At 50.9% G+C, this 19,376-nt stretch overlaps 1 protein-coding gene across 2 annotated transcripts; it reads left to right on the top strand.

Moving 5' to 3' along the window:
• Position 1: 1 nt before the first annotated feature.
• Positions 2-19,356, top strand: ATPAF2 (ATP synthase mitochondrial F1 complex assembly factor 2). Of its 2 annotated transcripts, XM_080827144.1 has the most exons (9): positions 2-82; positions 154-322; positions 9,085-9,129; positions 9,388-9,533; positions 10,867-10,964; positions 12,267-12,347; positions 15,141-15,253; positions 15,758-15,873; positions 17,669-19,356. In XM_080827144.1, the coding sequence occupies exons 2-9, from the start codon at positions 190-192 to the stop codon at positions 17,804-17,806; spliced, it is 870 nt and encodes a 289-aa protein (XP_080683270.1). In that variant the 5' UTR covers positions 2-82; positions 154-189; the 3' UTR covers positions 17,807-19,356. The 2 variants fall into 2 exon arrangements, 1 of the variants encoding a protein (XP_080683270.1); XR_013968210.1 differs by having other exon boundaries at positions 40-322; positions 10,101-10,964.
• Positions 19,357-19,376: the final 20 nt, after the last annotated feature.

Raw genomic sequence — 19,376 nt, 5'->3', positions numbered from 1 at the left:
GGAGGCGCGCAGGAGCGACGGCGTGCCGCTGGTGTCAAGCGGAAGATGGCGGCGTCCAGGGGAGGCTGAGGACTCTGGGGAGGTTGTGAGAGGTTTCCGTACAACCCCAGCGTGCGGCTTTGGGAATCCCTTCGCTCAGTTTCCTGCTCTCAGGTTTCCCGCCGGTTGTCCCCCAGGCTCTCCGGTGCGATGTGGAGGAGCTGCCTCCGGCTGCGGCATGCCGGGCGCCGCCTCCTGAACCGGCCCCGGGCTGCCCTCACCGCCTCCGCGGGGCCGGAGCCAAACCCACTGACCCCTGCTCGGGCCTACGCGCCCCCAACAGGTGAGGGAGGCCAGGGCACGTTCTCTTTGGGCCAGGGCTGGAGGCGGGCTAAGGTGGGCTGAGGGATTCGGCTGTGTAGGGCAGGGTCACCCAGGCAGGGCTCAGGCTCGTGAGGTTACTCAGTTCAGCGGGGTCCTGCCACGGATAGGGGAAAATAGAAGGCTAGGCAAGGGCACATGTCGCGTCACTGCGTGAGACAGTAGTTGCCATTTGGCACGTGCAGTTTTTCTCAAAGCTTATGGGCTTCTTTTCCAATAAGGAAAGCAAATAGCATTTTTCTTCTCAGACAGGGAAGTTCGGGTTCATAGATCAGGACTACACCAAGGTCACAGAGCAGACTCACAGGTTTGTGGAGGGCAACGGTCAGCCTGACGTTTTTCTGTGTACCCATGGCTGGGCATCCTGGAACCGGGGCATTCAGTGGGTCTTCAGTCTTCCATCCTGGACAATTTCTCTGCAGGTTCCCTGGCCCTCGGTCCCACTGTCCTATCACAGTCCCTGCCATTCCTTCTAAGGAGTTCACCCTGGTGCCTCCTTTCTCTCCTCACTGATAAGGCCTAGAAGAAGGTAGTAACACTTTCACTGATTGTGGGAAGAGATTTTAGGGTAAGAGTGGGAATGACTCCCTTAAATGATTGCAGAGTAGTAACACTCTTTAGTTAGTTTTTCTGTGCTGAGAGCTGGAGGCATGGTGGTCTTCAAGGTAGGCAAGGTCCTACCTAATGATCGCTGTCGTTATAGTTCACTGCAGGTTATAATAGTCTGATTAAACAACAGTGTATGATATCCTGTGATAAGGGAAATACAAAGAAACTGTGACAACATAAAGAAGCACCTACTCCCATCTTGGGGGTTTTGAGGGTCTGGAAAGGATCTTGGATGAAAGGACATTTCAGCTGAGTCTTTTTTAAAAAAAATATTTTATTTATTTATTTGACAGAGAGAGACACAGCGAGAGAGGGAATACAAGCAGGGGTTGTGCGAGATGGAGAAGCAGGCTCCCCGCTGAGCAGGGAGCCCGATGCGGGACCTGATCCCAGGACTCTGGGATCGTGACCTGAGCCAAAGGCAGATGCTCAGTGACTGAGCCACCCAGCCGCCCCTCAGCTGAGTCTTGACAAATGAGTTGGAGTTCAGTGGAGCGGAGGAGGAAGAGTGTTGGGTGGAAAGAACAAGTTCAGAGGTGACAGCAGGGTGTGAGGGACCATGCTGTGACATTATTTACTTTAGAAAATCTAGAACTCTACAGATAGTTTGACATTGTGGCAGAAGTACAGACCTGGGGTCTAATGCTGGCTGGAGGTACAGTGTGATCTTGGGCACTGGACTGCTTCCTTTGGGCCTCATTTCCCTCTGTGGGTTGAAGGACCAGGTTGCCTATGAGGGTCCTGTTAAGTTTCATAATTTTATATACATGGGGGAGAGAGCTGGATGCAGCAAGGAGCTGGCATTTCCCCTATGGTGGTCCAAGTTGAAGGGCATGAAAGTGGGCCATGAAGAACCAGTAAAGAGGGAGAAGGAAGGGCACTTGTGACACTGTGAGTTATAAGAAGAAATATACAGTTGATGGGGCGCCTGAGTGGCTCAGTGGGTTAAAGCCTCTGCCTTCAGCTCAGGTCATGATCTCAGGGTCCTGGGATCGAGCCCTGCATCGGGCTCTCTGCTTAGTGGGGAGCCTGCTTCCTCCTCTCTCTCTGCCTGCCTCTCTGCCTACTTGTGATCTCTGTCAAATAAATAAATAAAACCTTAAAAAAAAAAAAAGAAAAGAAATATACAGTTGACTCTTCAAACAACATAAGGGTTAGGAATACCACTATAACCCCCACCATTGAAAAATCACATACAACTTTTGACTCCCCCAGAACTTAATTACTAATAACCTGCTGTTGATCAGAAGCGTTATAGCAGTCGAGTAACACACGTTTTGTATGTTAGATGTTTTATTATGTATAATAATATATATTTTATTATATAGTATATTTATTATATGTATCATACATATAATATATAATAATAATTACTATTTACTTAAATTCTTTAAGCTAGATACAAGAAGATCTTATATAGAAAATTAGAATGAATCATAAGGAAGAGATCAGGAGGAATAGAAAATAACATTTACTGTACTGTAAAAAATCCAGGTTTAAGTGGACCTGTCCAGTTCCAACCCACGTTGTTCAAGGGACAACTGTCTCTTTTGGTCTCTCTTCAGTTCCTGGCACACATCTCTCTTTCTCTCTTTTTTAAAAAATATTTTATTTATTTATTAGAGAGAGAGAGCATGCACAAGCAGGCCAACTGGCAGGCAGAGGCAGAGAGAAGCAGATTCCCTGCCGAGCAAGGAGCCAGATATGGGACTCGATCCCAGGACGCTGGGATCATGACCTGAGTCAAAGGCAGCAGCTTAACCGACTGAGCCACCCAGGCATCCCCTGGCACGCATCTCTTAAAACCCTTGTAATTTACTAAGCAATAAGAGCTATGGAAGAGATTTTTATTATAATATTTGGTGTTTTGCCCTAAAATTGCTCCAGAGATACAAAGTTGAAAGCAGTATCTTATTCATAAGCCTCTTTCAACCACACCTGAGGTTATGTAAATGAGGTGGCTTTTGGAAAGCACCTAAGGATGGGGGCTGGTTGCCAGGGGAACCAACCACAAGATGAGAGGTTTGGTACTTTTAGGCCTACCCCCTGACCTCTGGGGAGGGGAGAAGGGCTGGAGAGGTTGACTTGATTGCTAGTGGCCTGTGATTTAATCAATCATGCCTATATAATGAAGCCTCCATAAAAATCCCTGAACTTCGGGGTTCAGAGAGCTTCAGGGGTGGCGGGCACTCGGAGATGCTGGAAGAGTAGCATGCTTTTCTCAAAGTTTGCTACTTCTCTCAGAGAAGGCACGGAAGCTCCACACCCTTTCCCCTATACCTTGCCCTGCACATCTCTTCTGATCCTGAGTTATATCCTTTTATAATGAGCTGGTAATCTAGTAAGTTAAATATTTATCTGAGTTCTCTGAGCTGCTCTGGCAAATTCATCAAACCTGAGGAGGGGTCCTGGGAGCCTCTGATGTATAGCCAGCAGTCGGAAGCATAGGAGACCACCTGGGCTTGTGGTTCGCATCGGAAGGGAGCAGGAAATGCAGTCTTGTGGGACTGAGCCCTTAACTTGTGGGACCTGATGCTATCTCCAGGCAGATAGTGTCAGAACTTCATTGAATTGTAGGACACCAGCTGTTGGGTGGCAAACCCCCCAGACGTTTGGAGCAGAGAGTGTCTCTGTGAATGCATAAAGGAAAATGAGAGTTTCCTTTACAACATCCCGGGAAGGTACAACACGGCCAAAGGGGACATGTGCAGAGTTCACTGAAATTGGCAGCGGCAGAGCGTTCATTTGGGTCAGTGGTGCCATTTCCCGTTACTGTGGCACGCGATCTACCATCTCTGTTTCCTTTCTCCTGCAGACTTTACTAGTTTAGGCTCTTGGAAGTAGCCGGCACATGGGAGGTAGTTAAACATGAAAGAGAAGAGGAATGTAAGAATAAAGCCCAGTGGGAGAGAGGTACATGAACCAGGCCTGTGAGTGCACTGCAAAGACACTACCACTTTGAGATTCTGTGAGTCTTGGGAATGGTGGAATATTCAACCCAAGTGGGGGCCTTCTCCATGGAGACTCCGGCAGGCAGCTTGAACGTGGCTCCTTAGGAACGGCCGGGCCAGTGAAGGTTGTCAGAAGAGGAGGGGTTTGGGAAAGGGTTGCTGGGGTGTTAGAGGAGGTTTTGCAGCAAGGAGGCCTGTTTGAGTGGTGGCCCAGCTCTGTACAAGTTCTCAGAGATCCATCAGCTGGAGAGGCTGTATGTCTGGCTGAGTACAACACCCGGTGAAGCCAAGGCTGGAAGTCTTGTCTCCTCTGTCGTCAGATTGTCACCTGGACAAGTCATTTGGCTTCTCACCGTCTCTACTGCCTCAGAGGCATTACTTGGCCTGTCTTCACAGAGTGATTGTGTTGGGTTGAGGGAGATTCTATAGATAAAGCCCAGCCTGCCACCTGTTTTTCAAATAAAGTTTTATTGGAACACAGCCATGCCCATTCATTTTCATGTCATCTCAGGCTGCTTTAACTACTGAGTATAGTAGTTGCCACAGTAATGTTATGTTATGTTATGGCCTGCCAAGCCTAAAATATTTACTCTGGCTCTTCATGGAAAAAGTTGGCCAACCCCTTCTCAGGATGGGTAGAGCAACTTGGAAAAAAAAAACTGTGTTTAGTTATTTCGCTCATTTATATTAATTGCTGTGGCAGATGCATTTGCCTCAAAGAATTTTTTAACAGCTTCATTGAGATTCAGTTCACTTATAGCTTACTCATTTAAAACGTATAATTCATTGGTTTTTAGTATATTCACAGAGTTGTACAACTGTCACCACAATTCTAGAACACTTTTATCACCCCAAAAGCACCCAATGATAATTTAGCTATCATCATTACTCCCTGCAGGCCCTAGACAACCACTATTTTACATTCTGTCTCTATAGATTTCCCTAGTTCGGATGTTTCATAAATGGAATGTGGTCCTTTCTGGCTGGCTTTCTTACAATGATTCTGGCGAGGTTTATCCAATCGTAGCGTGTATCACTACTCCATTGTTTTTCATAGCTGAGTAATATGCCATCATATGGCCATATGACATCTTATTTATCCATTCATCCACTAATGAACATTTGGATTGATTCCCTCTTTTGGCTATTCTTTTTTTTTTTTTAAGATTTTGTTTATTTATTTGACAGACAGAGATCACAAGTAGGCGGAGTGGCAGGCAGAGAGAGAGGGGGAAGCAGACAGAGAGAGCCCAATCTGAGCCAAAGACAGAGGCTTTAACCCACTGAGCCACCCAGGCACCCCTATTTTGGCTATTCTGAATGCTGCCACAAACATTTGTGTACAAGTTTTTATGTGGGCATATGTTTTTTTGTTTGTTTGTGGTGTTTCGGGTTGCATATGTTTTCACTTCTCATAGATAAATGGTCACTTGGTAACTGTTTGACTTTCTGAGGAACTGCCACTTTCCCAGGGTTTAACTGGCATACTCTTTCTGTTTGCATTTCCAGCAGCAGTGTATGAAGGTCCCAATTTGTCCACATCCTTGCCAACACTAGTTATCTGGGTTTTAAAAATATTATTATTATTATTATTACAGCCATCCCAGTGGGTGTTAAGTTTCTCCTGGTTTTGTTTTGCGTATCCCTGATGATTATGACGTCCGGCACATCTTTTCATGTGCTTATGTTGTATATTTTCTTCGAAGAAATCTCTGTTCAGATTCCTTAACCAGTTTTTAATTGGGTGTCTTCTTATCATTGGGTTGTTGAGAGTTCTTAAATAGTTGGTCTGAAGAATTTTGATCCTTGAAAAACAGGTGGAGCCGCCCTAGGATTATGGATGGAAGGATGCCCTAAGTCAAATGTAGCTTTAAGACTTAAGGCCCACCAGATGGCACTGTTTAAAAAGATAAAGGTGTTGAGACTGTTTGGAGCGGGCACGTCCTCTGTTCTTGGTGCACTGTGGGAGTCGTAGTTCTGAGGCTTTCAGTCTTTTCCAAAGCAAAGGCCAGGCGAAGACTGAGTCTGGCACAAAGATCACTCGCTAGTCTGTGAAGCCTGGGACAGGAGGAGGAGCAGGTTTTTTGAGTTGTTTTCTGCTTCTCTGCTTAAATAGCCTGTTTTCTTGGGGCCAGCTTTTAACATTCAACACTTTTTCATGTACCTGTTTCTTTGTATCTTCGTAGTCCACACCTAAAAGGCACCGAGTGTGGTTTTGTCACAGAAACAGATGTTCTATAAATGGACTGATTCATACTGAGAATAGACCTGAGTTCTGTGTGAGCCCACAAGGCTAGTCTGTTGATTTCATCTTTTAAAAGATGAGGTTCCTGTTGCTGTCAGCTCATCCCGTGTTCTCTGAGAACGTGGGTGCATCAAGGTTCCTGGTCTCATGGTTTATCTTACATGACCCAAGGCCTTTGAGGGCCCAGGTGAAGAACGTTGTTGGGGGCCATGCATTCCACCAAATGAATTTTCCAGATTCTGGCCTTGTTTGCCTCTGTGAGTCCCTAACTTGACTGCTTCTGCCTCCATACTGTGAACTATCCAGCCCCTCCCCCAGATTTGGCCCCCAGCACCCTCCCTGGGCATCTCTACCCATCTTCTGCAGGAAAACTACAGTCTTGTCCTCCCGACGGTGCTTTTAGTTCTCCAAACTCTCGTGCTCTCGTGAGGCTGAGGACCTTTGTGAAAGCTGTTTCTTCTGCTAGAAATGCCTTCCACACACGCACCCCTCCAAGAAACAAATCCATCCATGCAGATTGGCTAACTCCTGCCTCTCCATCTGGTCTCAGATGAAATCTGAGCTCTTGGGGGTCTTCCTTTAGCCCACGGTGAGATCAGGCTCTCCTGCCTGGTGTGTGTCTTCAGTGATCCTCAGGACTTTGGCTGTCAGTGACTTTATTGTTTGCCTGGTTTAGTGTTCACTTCCCAGTAGACAGGAAGTGCCTCGAGGGCAGGGACGAGCTTTGATTCCAATCCCCAGGACTTACCCCACTTCTGGAACAGGATCAGTACTCACTGAAGTTTGTTCCAAGGCCAGAGTTTGCCCCTCCACGTATCCACTGCATTCAGCAGAGCACCTGTCGGAAACAGGCCCCATGGGGTGCCTGCCCTCTTCAGAGGCCCTACAGCCTTTGTGGTCCTTTTGCCTGGGGCTGTCCTCTCTTTTCACAGGGTGTGCTGCCGTTTGGAGCAATCTTGGTTGACCCACCCTGGCCCTTCTGTCCTTCGCACTCCCTTCTGTTTTTTTCCTCTTAATCAGGCACAGAGGGGGACCTGGCCAGGACAGAGGAACCAAGGGCTGATCAGCAAAGCAGAGGGGAAAAAAAAGACTTCCCTCGTGGGTTACCTCAGTATCCCGGCCGCTTTAGGTTCCGCCCGTGCTGTCAGTTTCTGCCCCGAATCCAGGTCTCTTGGGCCCATCTCCCAAGGCTGTGTCCAACCGTATGCTAGAATGCTCTTCACTGGCACTTCTGCCAATGTGGCCAGATCCTTCCCCCAGCGGTGATGAGTCAGCTTCCACAGCTCTTCCTACTTCCTGCCTGGTCTGGCTCTGGACACATTGCCCAGCTAGGGCACTGGAGAACATACTGGATGTGGTCTGGGTGTCTCAGTCCAGGCTTCCAAGCCTACACAAAGAGGCCTCCAGATTCATGTCTCATCCACTATCTGAATGTGACCAGGTGGCGCATGAACTTGGGGCATGAACTTGGCACATTCGAAAACACCAGGATGGCGTAAACTTTCCATTTCAGTGTCAAACTCGGGAGAGAATCACTATGATGATTTCAGATAAAGGTGGCAAGTCATGTTATAATAATACAGCATCATCTTGGTGGCCAGATCCTATCACTTTTTTTTTTCCTTCTGAGTATTTACATAGACAGTGATTTTTAACATTTTTATTGACTGATTCCACGTACTTAGAATAGTACCTGGCATGTGGTAGACACGCAATTTTTTGGTTGAAAAACAGTTGGGGCCTTTGTTGAGTAAAGCACAGCTGTGGAAATGCAATTTGGGGCCCTCTTTGGGGAAAGTATCAATGATCGAGCACAACACTGATGAAAAAACTGATGTGCTGGGGAAAACGGAAAAAACACCATGTTTTCACTTCAGCGTGGTTTTTGTTCTTTGGGTTTTGGGGTTTGTTTTTTTTCCCCCCAAAGCATTAAAAACAAATGAATCCCCTCCCCCTCCCCATGCTACATCAGTATTTCCAGCAAGTGACTTTAATCAAGGACCCAATGGCTCTTGGTACCCAGTGATTTTGTGACGGAGCGAACAAGCGAATGAGGCAAGGTTTTGTGTTGACCGCAAACGTCACGGCCGGGTTATGGTTTTTAGCTTCCAAAATGTGACCTAGCTGTTCTTTATTAGTAAGAGGAGTCTGCGTAATTTCCTTAGGAGGCACGCTTAGTTTTAAGCCCTCCAAGTAGAAGAGGAGAGATTTGTTTACGTGTTCGTGGAAGGTTATATTCAAGTTATTTTCAGATCTCACAGGCCACGCATTTTCCCCTTTCTTAAAGGAAATGTCTGGAGCTCCTGTTGAATACACAGGCATGCTGGTTAATTAGGTTAATTAATTGGGTAGAGAGGATGAGAGATGCTCCTGGGATCTCTCCCCACTTCCTGTGTGCCACCCACGTGCACACGCATGTCCACACCGGCTTTCCTCTCGTGCTGTCTCAGAGGCATCATACTCTTGCCCAGAATAGGTCTCTGGCTTTATCGGACTCAGACACCATCTTTGGACTGGGGCACGTTGTTCTGGCATGGGGGCTGTGCTGGTGGGGGTAATGTGTGGCGGGGAGAGCCTGCCTAGAAATTAAAGCAGAAGGTGCTAGAAAAATCTCTCACATCAGATAATCTGCGGCTTCGAGATGCTTTGTGATCAGACTGTCCTGGGCTTGGGGGCCAGTGGGGGCCTGACCAGTGCGTCCTGTCCCTCCCTCATCCCTGGAGAGTGAATGCCCTCCTCCCCCAAGCTTTAATCAGGAGCCGTTGATTACGCTGCATAGAGTAGGGCAGACCTTGAATAGTGATATGAAAATCAAGCCAATCAATCAGCATTAGCAGTAATGACACAAGCTGGTCTTGTCACTTCCTGAGCTGTCTCGATGTTATTTTAAATTGCCTTTTTGGAAAATCTCTTTTACAGAAAGGAAGAGGTTTTATCAGAATGTCAGCATCACACAGGGTGAAGGTGAGTGAAATTTTGACTGCCTCTTTTTCTTCTTTTTTTTTGTGCGTGTGTGTGTGTGTGAATGGGTAGCGACATTTTTCATCTAGCTGGTTTCAGCAGTGAGATTACCCTGCGTGCTTTTGTTGGGTAGGTTTCTGTAAGCCCTCCGTGAAGGGACTCACGGTGTCTTTGTCCGCCCCGATTCAAGTAGCTAAATATAGCAGTGGTCACTCGATTCCACTTAACAATCCCTGAGAGGTTTTCATTTGATCTTTCAAGGTGGCTTTGAGATAAACCTGGACCACAGGAAGCTGAAAACTCCCCAAGCCAAGCTCTTTACTGTCCCCAGCGAGGCCCTGGCCATCGCGGTGGCCACTGAATGGGACTCCCAGCAGGATACCATCAAGTTCTACACCATGCACCTGGTAACAAGTTCCCGAACCTCTACCCCTCCAGCCTCTAGGCTGGCTTCCTAGGGTACCTGGCAAGAATCGAGACTCCTTTCCAGATTCATTTAAGGGCCTCGGGGATGGACCCCTGCCACACTCCCCTCCTTGGACATGCTGACTGTTCCCCGCCCGACCCCCTGAGGTTCCCCTGCTCAGAACACTGTCCTGGGTGGCTGGTTCCTTCTCTGGTCTCAGGACAGGTGTCATCTTCCCTGGCTACCCAGCTCTCTTATTTGCTGTCACACCACCTGTTCATTTCTTTTGCCAGCACATATGCAATTGATAATTGTCCATTTGACGTTTGCACACTCAGCCTGTCTCTTCTGCCGTCTTGTGAGCCCAGAAGGGCAGGGCCACGTCTGTCTCACTAGCGCATAGCCAGCCCCTCGCTTGAGGCTCGGTGGCACTCAGTATCTGTTGAGCGCAGGAACGCCTGGGGCTAGGGGCTGAGGTGAGGCAGCTCCCCTTGGAGCGAGCCATCCATACACACATGGGTGGGTGTGGGCAGGCTGGAGCAGGGGCTGGCTAAACTCTTCCGGTCAGGGCACTGCGGCTTCCAGACCGCCACCTTGGGTGAGCTACTGCGCCTTCTCAGCCCCGCGATCCCCATCTGTGAAAGGTGAGCACGGTGGTCGGGACGGATGGTGTGACTCTGGGAAGCCTTTGGCTTGGTTCCTGGCACAGAGCGAGCACTCAGTCAACCCTGGGAACAGTGCTGTCGTCCTGGTCATTCCCATGCTTGGCCTTGACATTCAGACCCAGGTGGGCGTCCTCGGCATCTTCAGAGCCTACCGCAGGGCTGGCCTGCTCTGTTGGGTATCTGAGGAAATGAGGGTGACATGGCCACAAACTAATTGTCTTAGTACCGAAGCAGCCTCGCTGGGAAAGTCACCCTGCTTCTGGTTTGGCTCATTTGTTCCGCCGACTTCCTTCGACTGCAGTGCAACAACAGTACCTCCTCCAAAGGGTGTCTCGAGGGTTCAGTGAAATACAGCAGAGCCCGGGAGTGGAGAGCACGAGACCTGGGGGAGGCTCATTACTTCTGGGTGACTGTGAGACTCCCCTGGGCCCACGGGCTGTCATCGTGTTTGGCAGGGAGCCGGGCTGTCGCAGGCGCTCAGTAGATGGGCTACAGCTCAGGTTGTGGAGATACTGGGGGTCAAGGGCTTCCGTTGGGCTCCGTCACTCCCAGTGTGGCGCTGTCTGGGTTCTCCGTGTTGCCGTGGGTTGGAAGCAGTATCCATCTGGGGCACAGTGCCTTGGCCTGGGCCCCAGTGGTGGTGACAGGGCTTCTGGCCTCTTGCTTCAGACCACACTGTGCAACACGTCTTTAGACAACCCTACCCAGCGGAACAAGGACCAGCTGATCCGTGCGGCTGTGAAGTTTCTGGACACTGACACTCTCTGGTAATTGACATTTAGACGGGCATTCCCCTGGGATTGAGCGGGTCCCTTGGGCGGTTTGCCTCATTTGCCCAGACTATTATCAGCGGAAGGAGAGGCAGACTCTTTTCCTTTATCTCCCAGGGTAGGGAGGCGGTCTGCCTGACACCACCACTTAGCTGCCCCGCGGCTCCTCCTCAGGCTGTCACCAGGTCAGAGCACCAGGCGCTCCTCTCCTGCATCCTGGCAGCTGTCCCTGGGTCTGGGCCGGGGTGCGCTGGTAGCATATGCAGCTCTTGCAGATTCTAGGGCCAAGGGGATCACTTGCCAGCCCCCAGCAGGGGCCTCCAGTCCTGGACTTCCGCCCATCCTCACGTAGGCATCCTTGGTTGGTCGGTGGTTGATGTCAGGAGCTGGCTTCTTCCACTTCTGAATTCTCCCCTCATGTCTAGGTTCTTTAGCTAACTGGTCAGTGGTGGTGAAGGAAAGTTCAAGAAGTGGCCGAGCAGCCTGAGTTTGTGGCCCAGATGTTCTAGAATCCTGAACTGTCTCACGCCCCTCTCCTCCAGCTGCCCATTTTCCTGCATACTCATGATCTCTCTTCTCCCTGTTGCACCACCACACTGCGGCTTTCCACAGTGCCCACTTGTCTTCCCATCCCCTAAGGCCTCACCACGCAGCTCCCCGCAGCTGACTCCCACTTCTGAGTCTCTTGGTCGAAACAAGTGGCATAGCCTGGCACCAGGTGGTGTGAGGTCCCCGTGCCGGCAGCTGCATCGGGAGCCGCATGGGCTCAGGTGGTACGCACAGGCTGTTTGTGGCCGAGGTGCACAGTCCCTTGGAAGGGTTAGGAGAGGTGGGGTGCAGTGACTGAGCTGGCACAGCACCCCAGATCAGGTGGGTGTGCATCTGGGGGTGCAGTATTAGTGTTTAGAATGGCATTGACCTAGGGCCACAAGCCTTGGCCTGGGACTTAAGCAGGGACATTTAGAACAGTGGTTCTCAAACTCAGGCCTGCGGTAGAGTCCCCTGGATGGCTTGGTAAAGCACAGATGGCTGGTCTCCACCCCCAGAGGTTCCGCTTTCTGTACAGGTGGGGTGCGACCTGGGACCTGGCCTTTCTAGCAAGTTCCCAGGGGATGCTCTGCTGCTGGCCCTAAGGCTACCCTCTGAGAACAGCTGCTTTAGGGAAGGACTTGTAGGGGGCAGGGGGGTTGAGAAGATTTTTTTTTTTTTGCTCTTGCCTTTTAGGTTTTTCCATTGTCTGTCACTGAATGAAGGAATTATACTTTTTTATTAATGAAGGTGATTTTTGCAATGAATTAGCTACAGGGTAGAAGAGCCAGCGACATTAGTCGAACTGCAGAAGAACGAGTGGGACCCAATCATAGAATGGGCCGAGAAGAGGTAAGACGTGCAGCCCCGCGAGGTTGGGCAGGCTGGTGGGGTCGGGGGTCACCCTGGGCCGCTGAAGCCCTTAGCTAGTTGACTTTCTGAGTTCAGAGCACCCATGGGATTCTACAGCTCCCGGAGGCTGAGGGATAGGGCCGGCCCCGTTGGAAAAAAGTGCTCCTCAAATTAGCATCAGCCACTGTGCACCCAGTGCGCGCTCTGTAGGGATGGAGCCCCAGGCCTGCCGCGATTGGCTGTGTGATCTGGGGCTGGTGCCTTGAGCTCTCTGAGCTTCCTCGTGTGTGAGTGGACCTCCTCATCCCCACCCCTTAGCATGCTGTGAGGAGTAAACGAAGTGATGCCTAGCATCCTGCTTGCACATGGTAAAGGCCCAGATCTGGGCAGTGATCATCTCTGTCATTGTCACAATTGCTGCACTATTAAACTGAGTCCCAGAATAGCATGTATGACATATACACACATGAGGTCAAGTCTGGTAACACTGATCCTACGGACGTAAGGCTCCTAGGAGTTGATGATACCCCATATTTTTCCTTAGCGGAAAGATTCTTCTGTACAAAATTGCACAGACTCTTGATGTGGTGGCGAAATAAATTCAATTTCATTTCATTCCAGGGGACTTTGGGAGGGCTGCTACCTTGGTGCTACATTCACCTCGGTATTTTGTAAGCTTACACGGAATAGTGTTTGGCCTAACCTTTCTCACAAAAGTGCTCTCTGCCTGTCTCATTTGTCCACGTTTCCCAGGTGCCCACAATGTGCCAGGTACCCTTGGGTTTTATAGTAAAAGGCACAGCCGGTGCACTAAAGGAGCAAATAAAATGTAACGACAACAGTACGTGTAAGAGCCCTGAAGATACCGTGTCATTTCAGAGTCTAATGAAACGTAACAATAGTGTAGGTGCCTGGAGATCTCTGCTGTGGGACAAGATTGTCCACTTTCTGTAGCACTTGAGATTCTCATCCTTAAGAGTTTACAGAACAGCTCGGCCATTCGCCGTGTTCCATTTGTACTATTAGACATTTCAGCAAGAATATTTCTAAACCAACGGGAAAAATGAGTTACACAGGAAGGAAAATTACAGAAATTGCCTTTAGTCTATTGCGTTTTTCCCGTCTGTTATAGAGTTATTATTGCCCTTGCAAATGTGTCATTCTTGAAGCCAGCTTATGTCCCAGACCAAAAGCAAAGGCCTATATGTAGTAGAGGCTTACGAAATAATTGAAAAAATGATTGGATAGTAGAGGACACACACAAAGATTATTGTAAGGAGAATGCGGGGTGCCAGGCTGGCTCAGTCAGTGGAATATGCGACTCTTGATCGTGGGGTTGTGGGTTCGAGCCCCATGTTGGGTATAGAGATAAAAATAAAATCTTTATGGGGTGCCTGTGTGGCACAGTCGGTTGAGCTTCTGCCTTCGGCTCAGGTCATGATCCTAGGGTCCCGGGATCGAGCCCCCTGTAAGGCTCCCTGCTAGAAGGCCAGGGGGAGTCAGCTTCTCCCTCTCCCTCTGCCTGCTGCTCCCCCTGCTTGTGCTCTCTCGCTCTCTCAGTCTCCCTCTCTCTCAAATAAATAAATAAAATCTTTGTAAAAAATAATACAATCTTCAAAAAAATACTGTTGCAAGAAAAATAACTTTTTAAGGGGGAGGGGCAGAGGGAGAGAGTATCTTTTTTTTTTTAATTTAAATTCAATTAATTAACATAGAGTGTATTATTAGCTTCAGAGGTAGAGTTTAGTGATTTATCAGTCTTATATAACACCCAGTGCTCATTACATCACGTGCCCTTAATGTCCACCACCCAGTTACCACATCCCCTCAACCGCTTCCCCTCCAGCAACCCTGTTTGTTTCCTATGATTGAGAGTGTCTTATGGTTTTTCTCCCTCTCTGATTGTGTCTTGTTTTATTTTTTCCTCCCTTCGCCTATGATCCTCTGTTTTGTTTCTTAAATTCCACATATGAGTGAGATCCTATGATAATTGTCTTTCTCTGATTGACTTATTTCACTTGACATAACCCTCTAGTTCTGTCCAGGTCGTTGCAAATGGCAAGATTTCTTTTTTTTGATGGGTGCATAGTATTCCATTGTGTATATATCTCACATCTTCTTTATCCATTCATCTGTCGATGGACATCTGGGCTCTTTCCATAGTTTGGCTATTGCGGACATTGCTGCTATAAACATTCGGGTACACGTACCCCTTTGGATCACTACATTTGTATCTTTGGGGTAAATACCCAGTAGTGCGATAGCTGGGTGGTAGGGTAGCTCTATTTTCAACTTTTTGAGGAACCTCCATATGGTTTTCCAGAGTGGCTGCACCAGCTTGCATTCCCACCAGCAGGGTAGTAGGGTCCCCCTTTCTCCGCATCCTCTCCAACAGGAGAGAGAATCTTAAGCAGGGCTCGATCTCACAACCCTGACATGACCTGGGTCAAAATCAAGTCAGACGCTTAACTGACTGAACCACCCAGGGGCCCCAGAAAAATGACTTTTTAAAGAAATCTTCTGTGTTCTCAAATACGAAAAATTTTCTTAAAGGGTTTAAAGAACAGACACTCTGTGGTTTTGATGGAGATTCTAGGCAAATGAGTTAGAATTTCAGGCAGCTGCATGGACTTTGGCTGTGCTCTGGGGCGACAGGAAATTATTAGGTCAGGAGGCCACTGACCGCAGTGGCAGCTACTCCCAGAACCTCTAAGACTAGCCATCACGGGGCACGTGTATGCTCAGCAGTTGAGGACTTTGCTTCCGGGACATGCCGAAGCCTTTTCCTTTCAGATACGATGTGGAGATCAGCTCTTCTACCAGCATAATGGGGCCCAGCATCCCAGCCAGGACTCGGGAGGTGCTCATCAGCCACTTGGCATCTTACAACATGTGGGCCCTACAAGGTATGCGTGCTGTTTCCCGTGGGCCTGGGAGGCAGCATGATGGGCACGGGCATCCCAGGAGCACTCGAGGGGCTGGTTCTGATGCTGTCTAACCCATCTGCTCAGTCCCAGGAGGACAGCAGGCTCCCACCCTTGCAGGAGATAGCTGGCTCTCCCTTCTTCTTCAAGTTTCACTGGCCTGGCTCGAGTCACATGCCCATCTCCCCACCAGTCCCTGGACCAGGGGCTGGAGTCCTCCGACAGGCCCGGTTCAGGTCAGGTGCCCCACCCCGGGCAGGAGCAGAAGAGGGATCACAGCCCCGTGGAAATTAGAATGCTCTTCGAGAAGAATGGGGAATGGATACAGAGCCGGCCAGAAAGCGCACGTCCCTTGTGACCATTGTCCCCCACCTGGCACCTCTGTACCTCTCTAGGGCTGCAGGGGCTCGCGAAGAGTAGGTCTGGCAACTGCCCTGGCTTGGGGTGGGGGTGCCCTGGATCCTGATCTGGCTCGTGTCCCTGCAGGGATTGAATTTGTGGTGACCCAGCTCAAGTCCCTGGTGCTGACCTTGGGCCTGATGGACCTGCGCCTGACCGTGGAGCAGGCCGTGCTGCTGTCCCGCCTGGAGGAGGAGTACCAGGTGAGCAGCCACTGTGGCCCAGATCCCTGCCTCTCCCCACCGTGGTTCAGACTAACTGAGGGCATAGGTGGAGGGGTGAGAGGGCTAGCTAGACGGGCTACGTCTAAAATGTTTTTGTGTAGAATTGGCCTCTCTTGACTTCAACACACATCAGAAACCAAGACTCAGGGCCCGTAAAAGTATCATCAAGAAGCAGTGATGGAACAGAACGGTAGTAAGCGCCACCGTGTTCCGACAGGCTTAGCTCTGCCCTCATCGCCTCCCTGCTTCTGAATAGCCTGGCCAGGTGGAGGCTGTCGTTACCCCCATTTTATGCAGGGGGAAACTGAGGCACGGGGTCGCAGTCCTGGCAAATGCTGGAGCCAGGGTTTGGAGCCAGGTCTAGGCAACTCCAGACTGAGGCGGTCACTGCACTCTGCGTTAGAGGTTCAGGGGTAGCTCCGGATCGTCTGCACACCTGCACAGTGGGCGCCGCCAGCACGACGAGGAGCCACGTGCACGCTCTCACAGAAGCTACGCGAAGCTTCGGCGCCCTGGCCCGCGCTGCGGGTCATGTTGCTGGCAGAGCACACGTGGGGGGCCACTGTTTCTACACAAGTTTTCATTTAGTGGGTTTGAAATTAATACGGTTTTGGTACACTGTCATTTGCATTTTTTAACTCTGAGAATTATGGCGTTCTCTGCAGTCTTTTTACTGTTTTTTTCTCCAACCTCAGAAGGTTAATTGCTATTACAAATCGGCTCCTAGCATGATGAAAATCCTTTTGTAATGACATTATTTCCCAAGTCAGTCTAGTCATCTGCTCAGAAAAATGCCAGGGGAAAAAACTGTTTCTCTACCGCAAAAGAGGCTAGCTTGACAATGAAATGGGCAGGGGCGGATTTGTTGGGGCCGGGGGGGCCGAGGGCTGTGGGAGGCAGGGAGCCAGAAAACCTGCTCTCCCGTCGGGGCTCAGTGTTTCTGCCCGGAGCCAGGCCCTTGTTCTCTGACCAAGGTTCGATCCACCACAAAACAGAGGACTTACCTGTTCCTCCAAGTATAAAATGCTCCTCCGATGACACATCAGTCACCCACATGGAGACGGTGGCTTGTGTACTATGGCAGATCCCGGGTGCCAGGAGGGGCTGGGGCGGCTGGGCCTCTGGCCAGGGAGGGGCCAGCAGGGTCTGGCTGGAGTCCTGCTGACATCTGGACAGCCACGCCGTGAGTCTGGGGCTCTTCCCTCCCATCACCGGAGCCCTGGGGAGAGACCCCGCAAGCCTGCTCCAGCGTACAGAGCCCCGTTTTCTGGAACACCGCGGCTCCCCCCGGGGAGTCTGAACTGAAGCGGCCATGTGGTCTTGGTTGATTTATTTATCCCACCCACGTGGCGGGGGGGAGGGTGGGCACTGCAGCCCGGCCTGGTGAGGCAGCTTGCAGAAGGTGACATTTTGCAGGCAGCCTCACCCCAGCCTCGTGGGAGGAGGACAGCATGCACGTGGCATCCCCTCTGGGAACATGCACGTGTGGTTTGGGGCTGGGCCCACCTGGCGGTTTGGGTGCTCACGGGCCCTGGGCCTGGACTGCCGCCCCCCAAGCTGTCTGCGCCCCATCAGCCTGGGTGCCTGCTCTGCCCGCCCGAAGGTTCTCCCCTGCTGCCTCCCCTTCGTGGGGCTCATGTTTTGGCAAGGTCGGGCCCCAGTTCCCCTACCCTGCCCCGCCCTAAGCCCGGCTCTGGGGATGGGATGTGGCTGTGGCCAGGAGGTGCCTGGGCACCTGGCAGCCACCCGGCGGCCTGTCCTGTCCTCCCCTCAGATCCAAAAGTGGGGCAACATCGAGTGGGCGCATGACTACGAGCTGCAGGAGCTGCGGGCGCGCACGGCTGCCGGCACCCTCTTCGTCCACCTCTGTTCCGAGAGCACCACGGTGAAGCACAAGCTCTTGCAGCAGTGAGCCCGGGCGCGCGGGGCTCCCGGCATCGGCGTCGCTCTCCCGTGCCCCCCGGGACCCAGAGTGGCCGTGGAGGTTGGCTCGAGTCCAGGCCGGTCGTCCCTGCCCCTGCTGGCAGCAGCGAGTAAGCCGGACAAGCAGACAAGCGGACGAGCTGCTTTCTCTCAAGCGGGTTTTATTAAATACCTCTCTGTCCTGGAAACGCGTGGAGGCCTGTATTCGTTTGTGCCTCTCCTTTCCTGCATTCCTCTTGCCACGTCTGGGCTTTACCAAGGTCAAACGGCTTCCCTCCCACAGCCCGTCCTGCTCTCGGCTGCCCTTGGCTGGGAGCCTCACACAGCTCTGTGCGGCCCTCAGCCTGAAGACTTTTCCCCCCTGGTTTTTTAATCAAGCAGTCTTTCAAAAGTGAGTCCTTTTTGTCCTACGCTGGTTTTTTCTGTTTGTTCCTAGTATTTTAGAAGAAAGCATTGACTCTTGAAAATAGAAAGTACAGGGGAGTGCCTGGGTGGCTCAGTTGGTTAAGTGTCTGCCTTCGGCTCAGGTCATGATCCCAGCATCCTGGGATCGAGCCCCGCATCGGGCTCCCTGCTCAGTGAGAAGCCTGCTTCTCCCCCTCCCACTCTCCCTCCCTGTGTTCCTTCTCTTGCTGTGTCTCTGTCAAATAAATAAATAAAATCTTAAAAAAAAAAAAAATAGAAAGTATGCATTGTTTGTAGATTAAAGGCCCGGGCACGCAGGGCAAGGCCGCCTGCCTTGTAGGTGTCCTGCTCAGGAAGCCCCGAGTGTCCTCCCGACATGGCCACTCACCCGACCTGGGTGGCCAGTGTGGTGGTCTGGGGCCCATGCCAGGTGCTTCTCCACACTTGCATGTGCTCTCCCTGAAGCCCTGAATGCTCAGACGGCGTACTGTCACCTCCCACTTCGCAGATGGAGCTCACGCTGCAGAGGTGACATGGGAGGCCCCGCCTGTGCTCTTAAGCTCCAGAGGGTTGTCTGTGCCCTGCAGCCAACCTTAGAGACACAGGGAGCCATGGCCTCTACCTTGGCGGGCCAGCCCAGGTCCCACGGCTATGCTGGGGCTCCGGTCTCCCCCGCGTCCCTCCTCAGCATGTGGAGGAGAGAAGGGCTCAGTCCACGTCAGCCTCCTCCGCCTCCTGCTGGAGGCCTGCCTGGGCAAATCAGCAGAGACGGTGGGCACACAGCCGACACGAGGCTCTAGCCCACTGGCAGCCTCCTTGGAAGTCTCAGTAGACCAGTCAGCTATAAGGCCAACTGATTATCTTAAACTTTTTTCCTGCACATACGTGATTAGGAGTTCTGATGGCTTTTTTTGTTGTTGTTCTTTTAAAGAATTCAGAAAAGATGGGAGCGCCTGGGTGGCTCACTCGGTTAAGCAACCAACTCTTGGTTGTAGCTCAGGTTGTATCTTGGGGTCGTGAGTTCGAGCTCCGCATTGGGCTCTGTGCTCAGTGGGGGGGGGGGGTGTCTGTTTCTCTGCCTCTCCTAAGCTCTTCCCCCCAGCTCATGCTCTCTCTCTCTGAAATCACTACGTAAATCTTAAAAAAAAAAAAAA

This window comes from Martes martes, assembly GCF_963455335.1.
Source record: "Martes martes genome assembly, chromosome: 16".
Taxonomy (NCBI): Eukaryota; Metazoa; Chordata; class Mammalia; order Carnivora; family Mustelidae; genus Martes; species Martes martes.
This window is presented reverse-complemented; position numbering and strand designations above follow the sequence as displayed.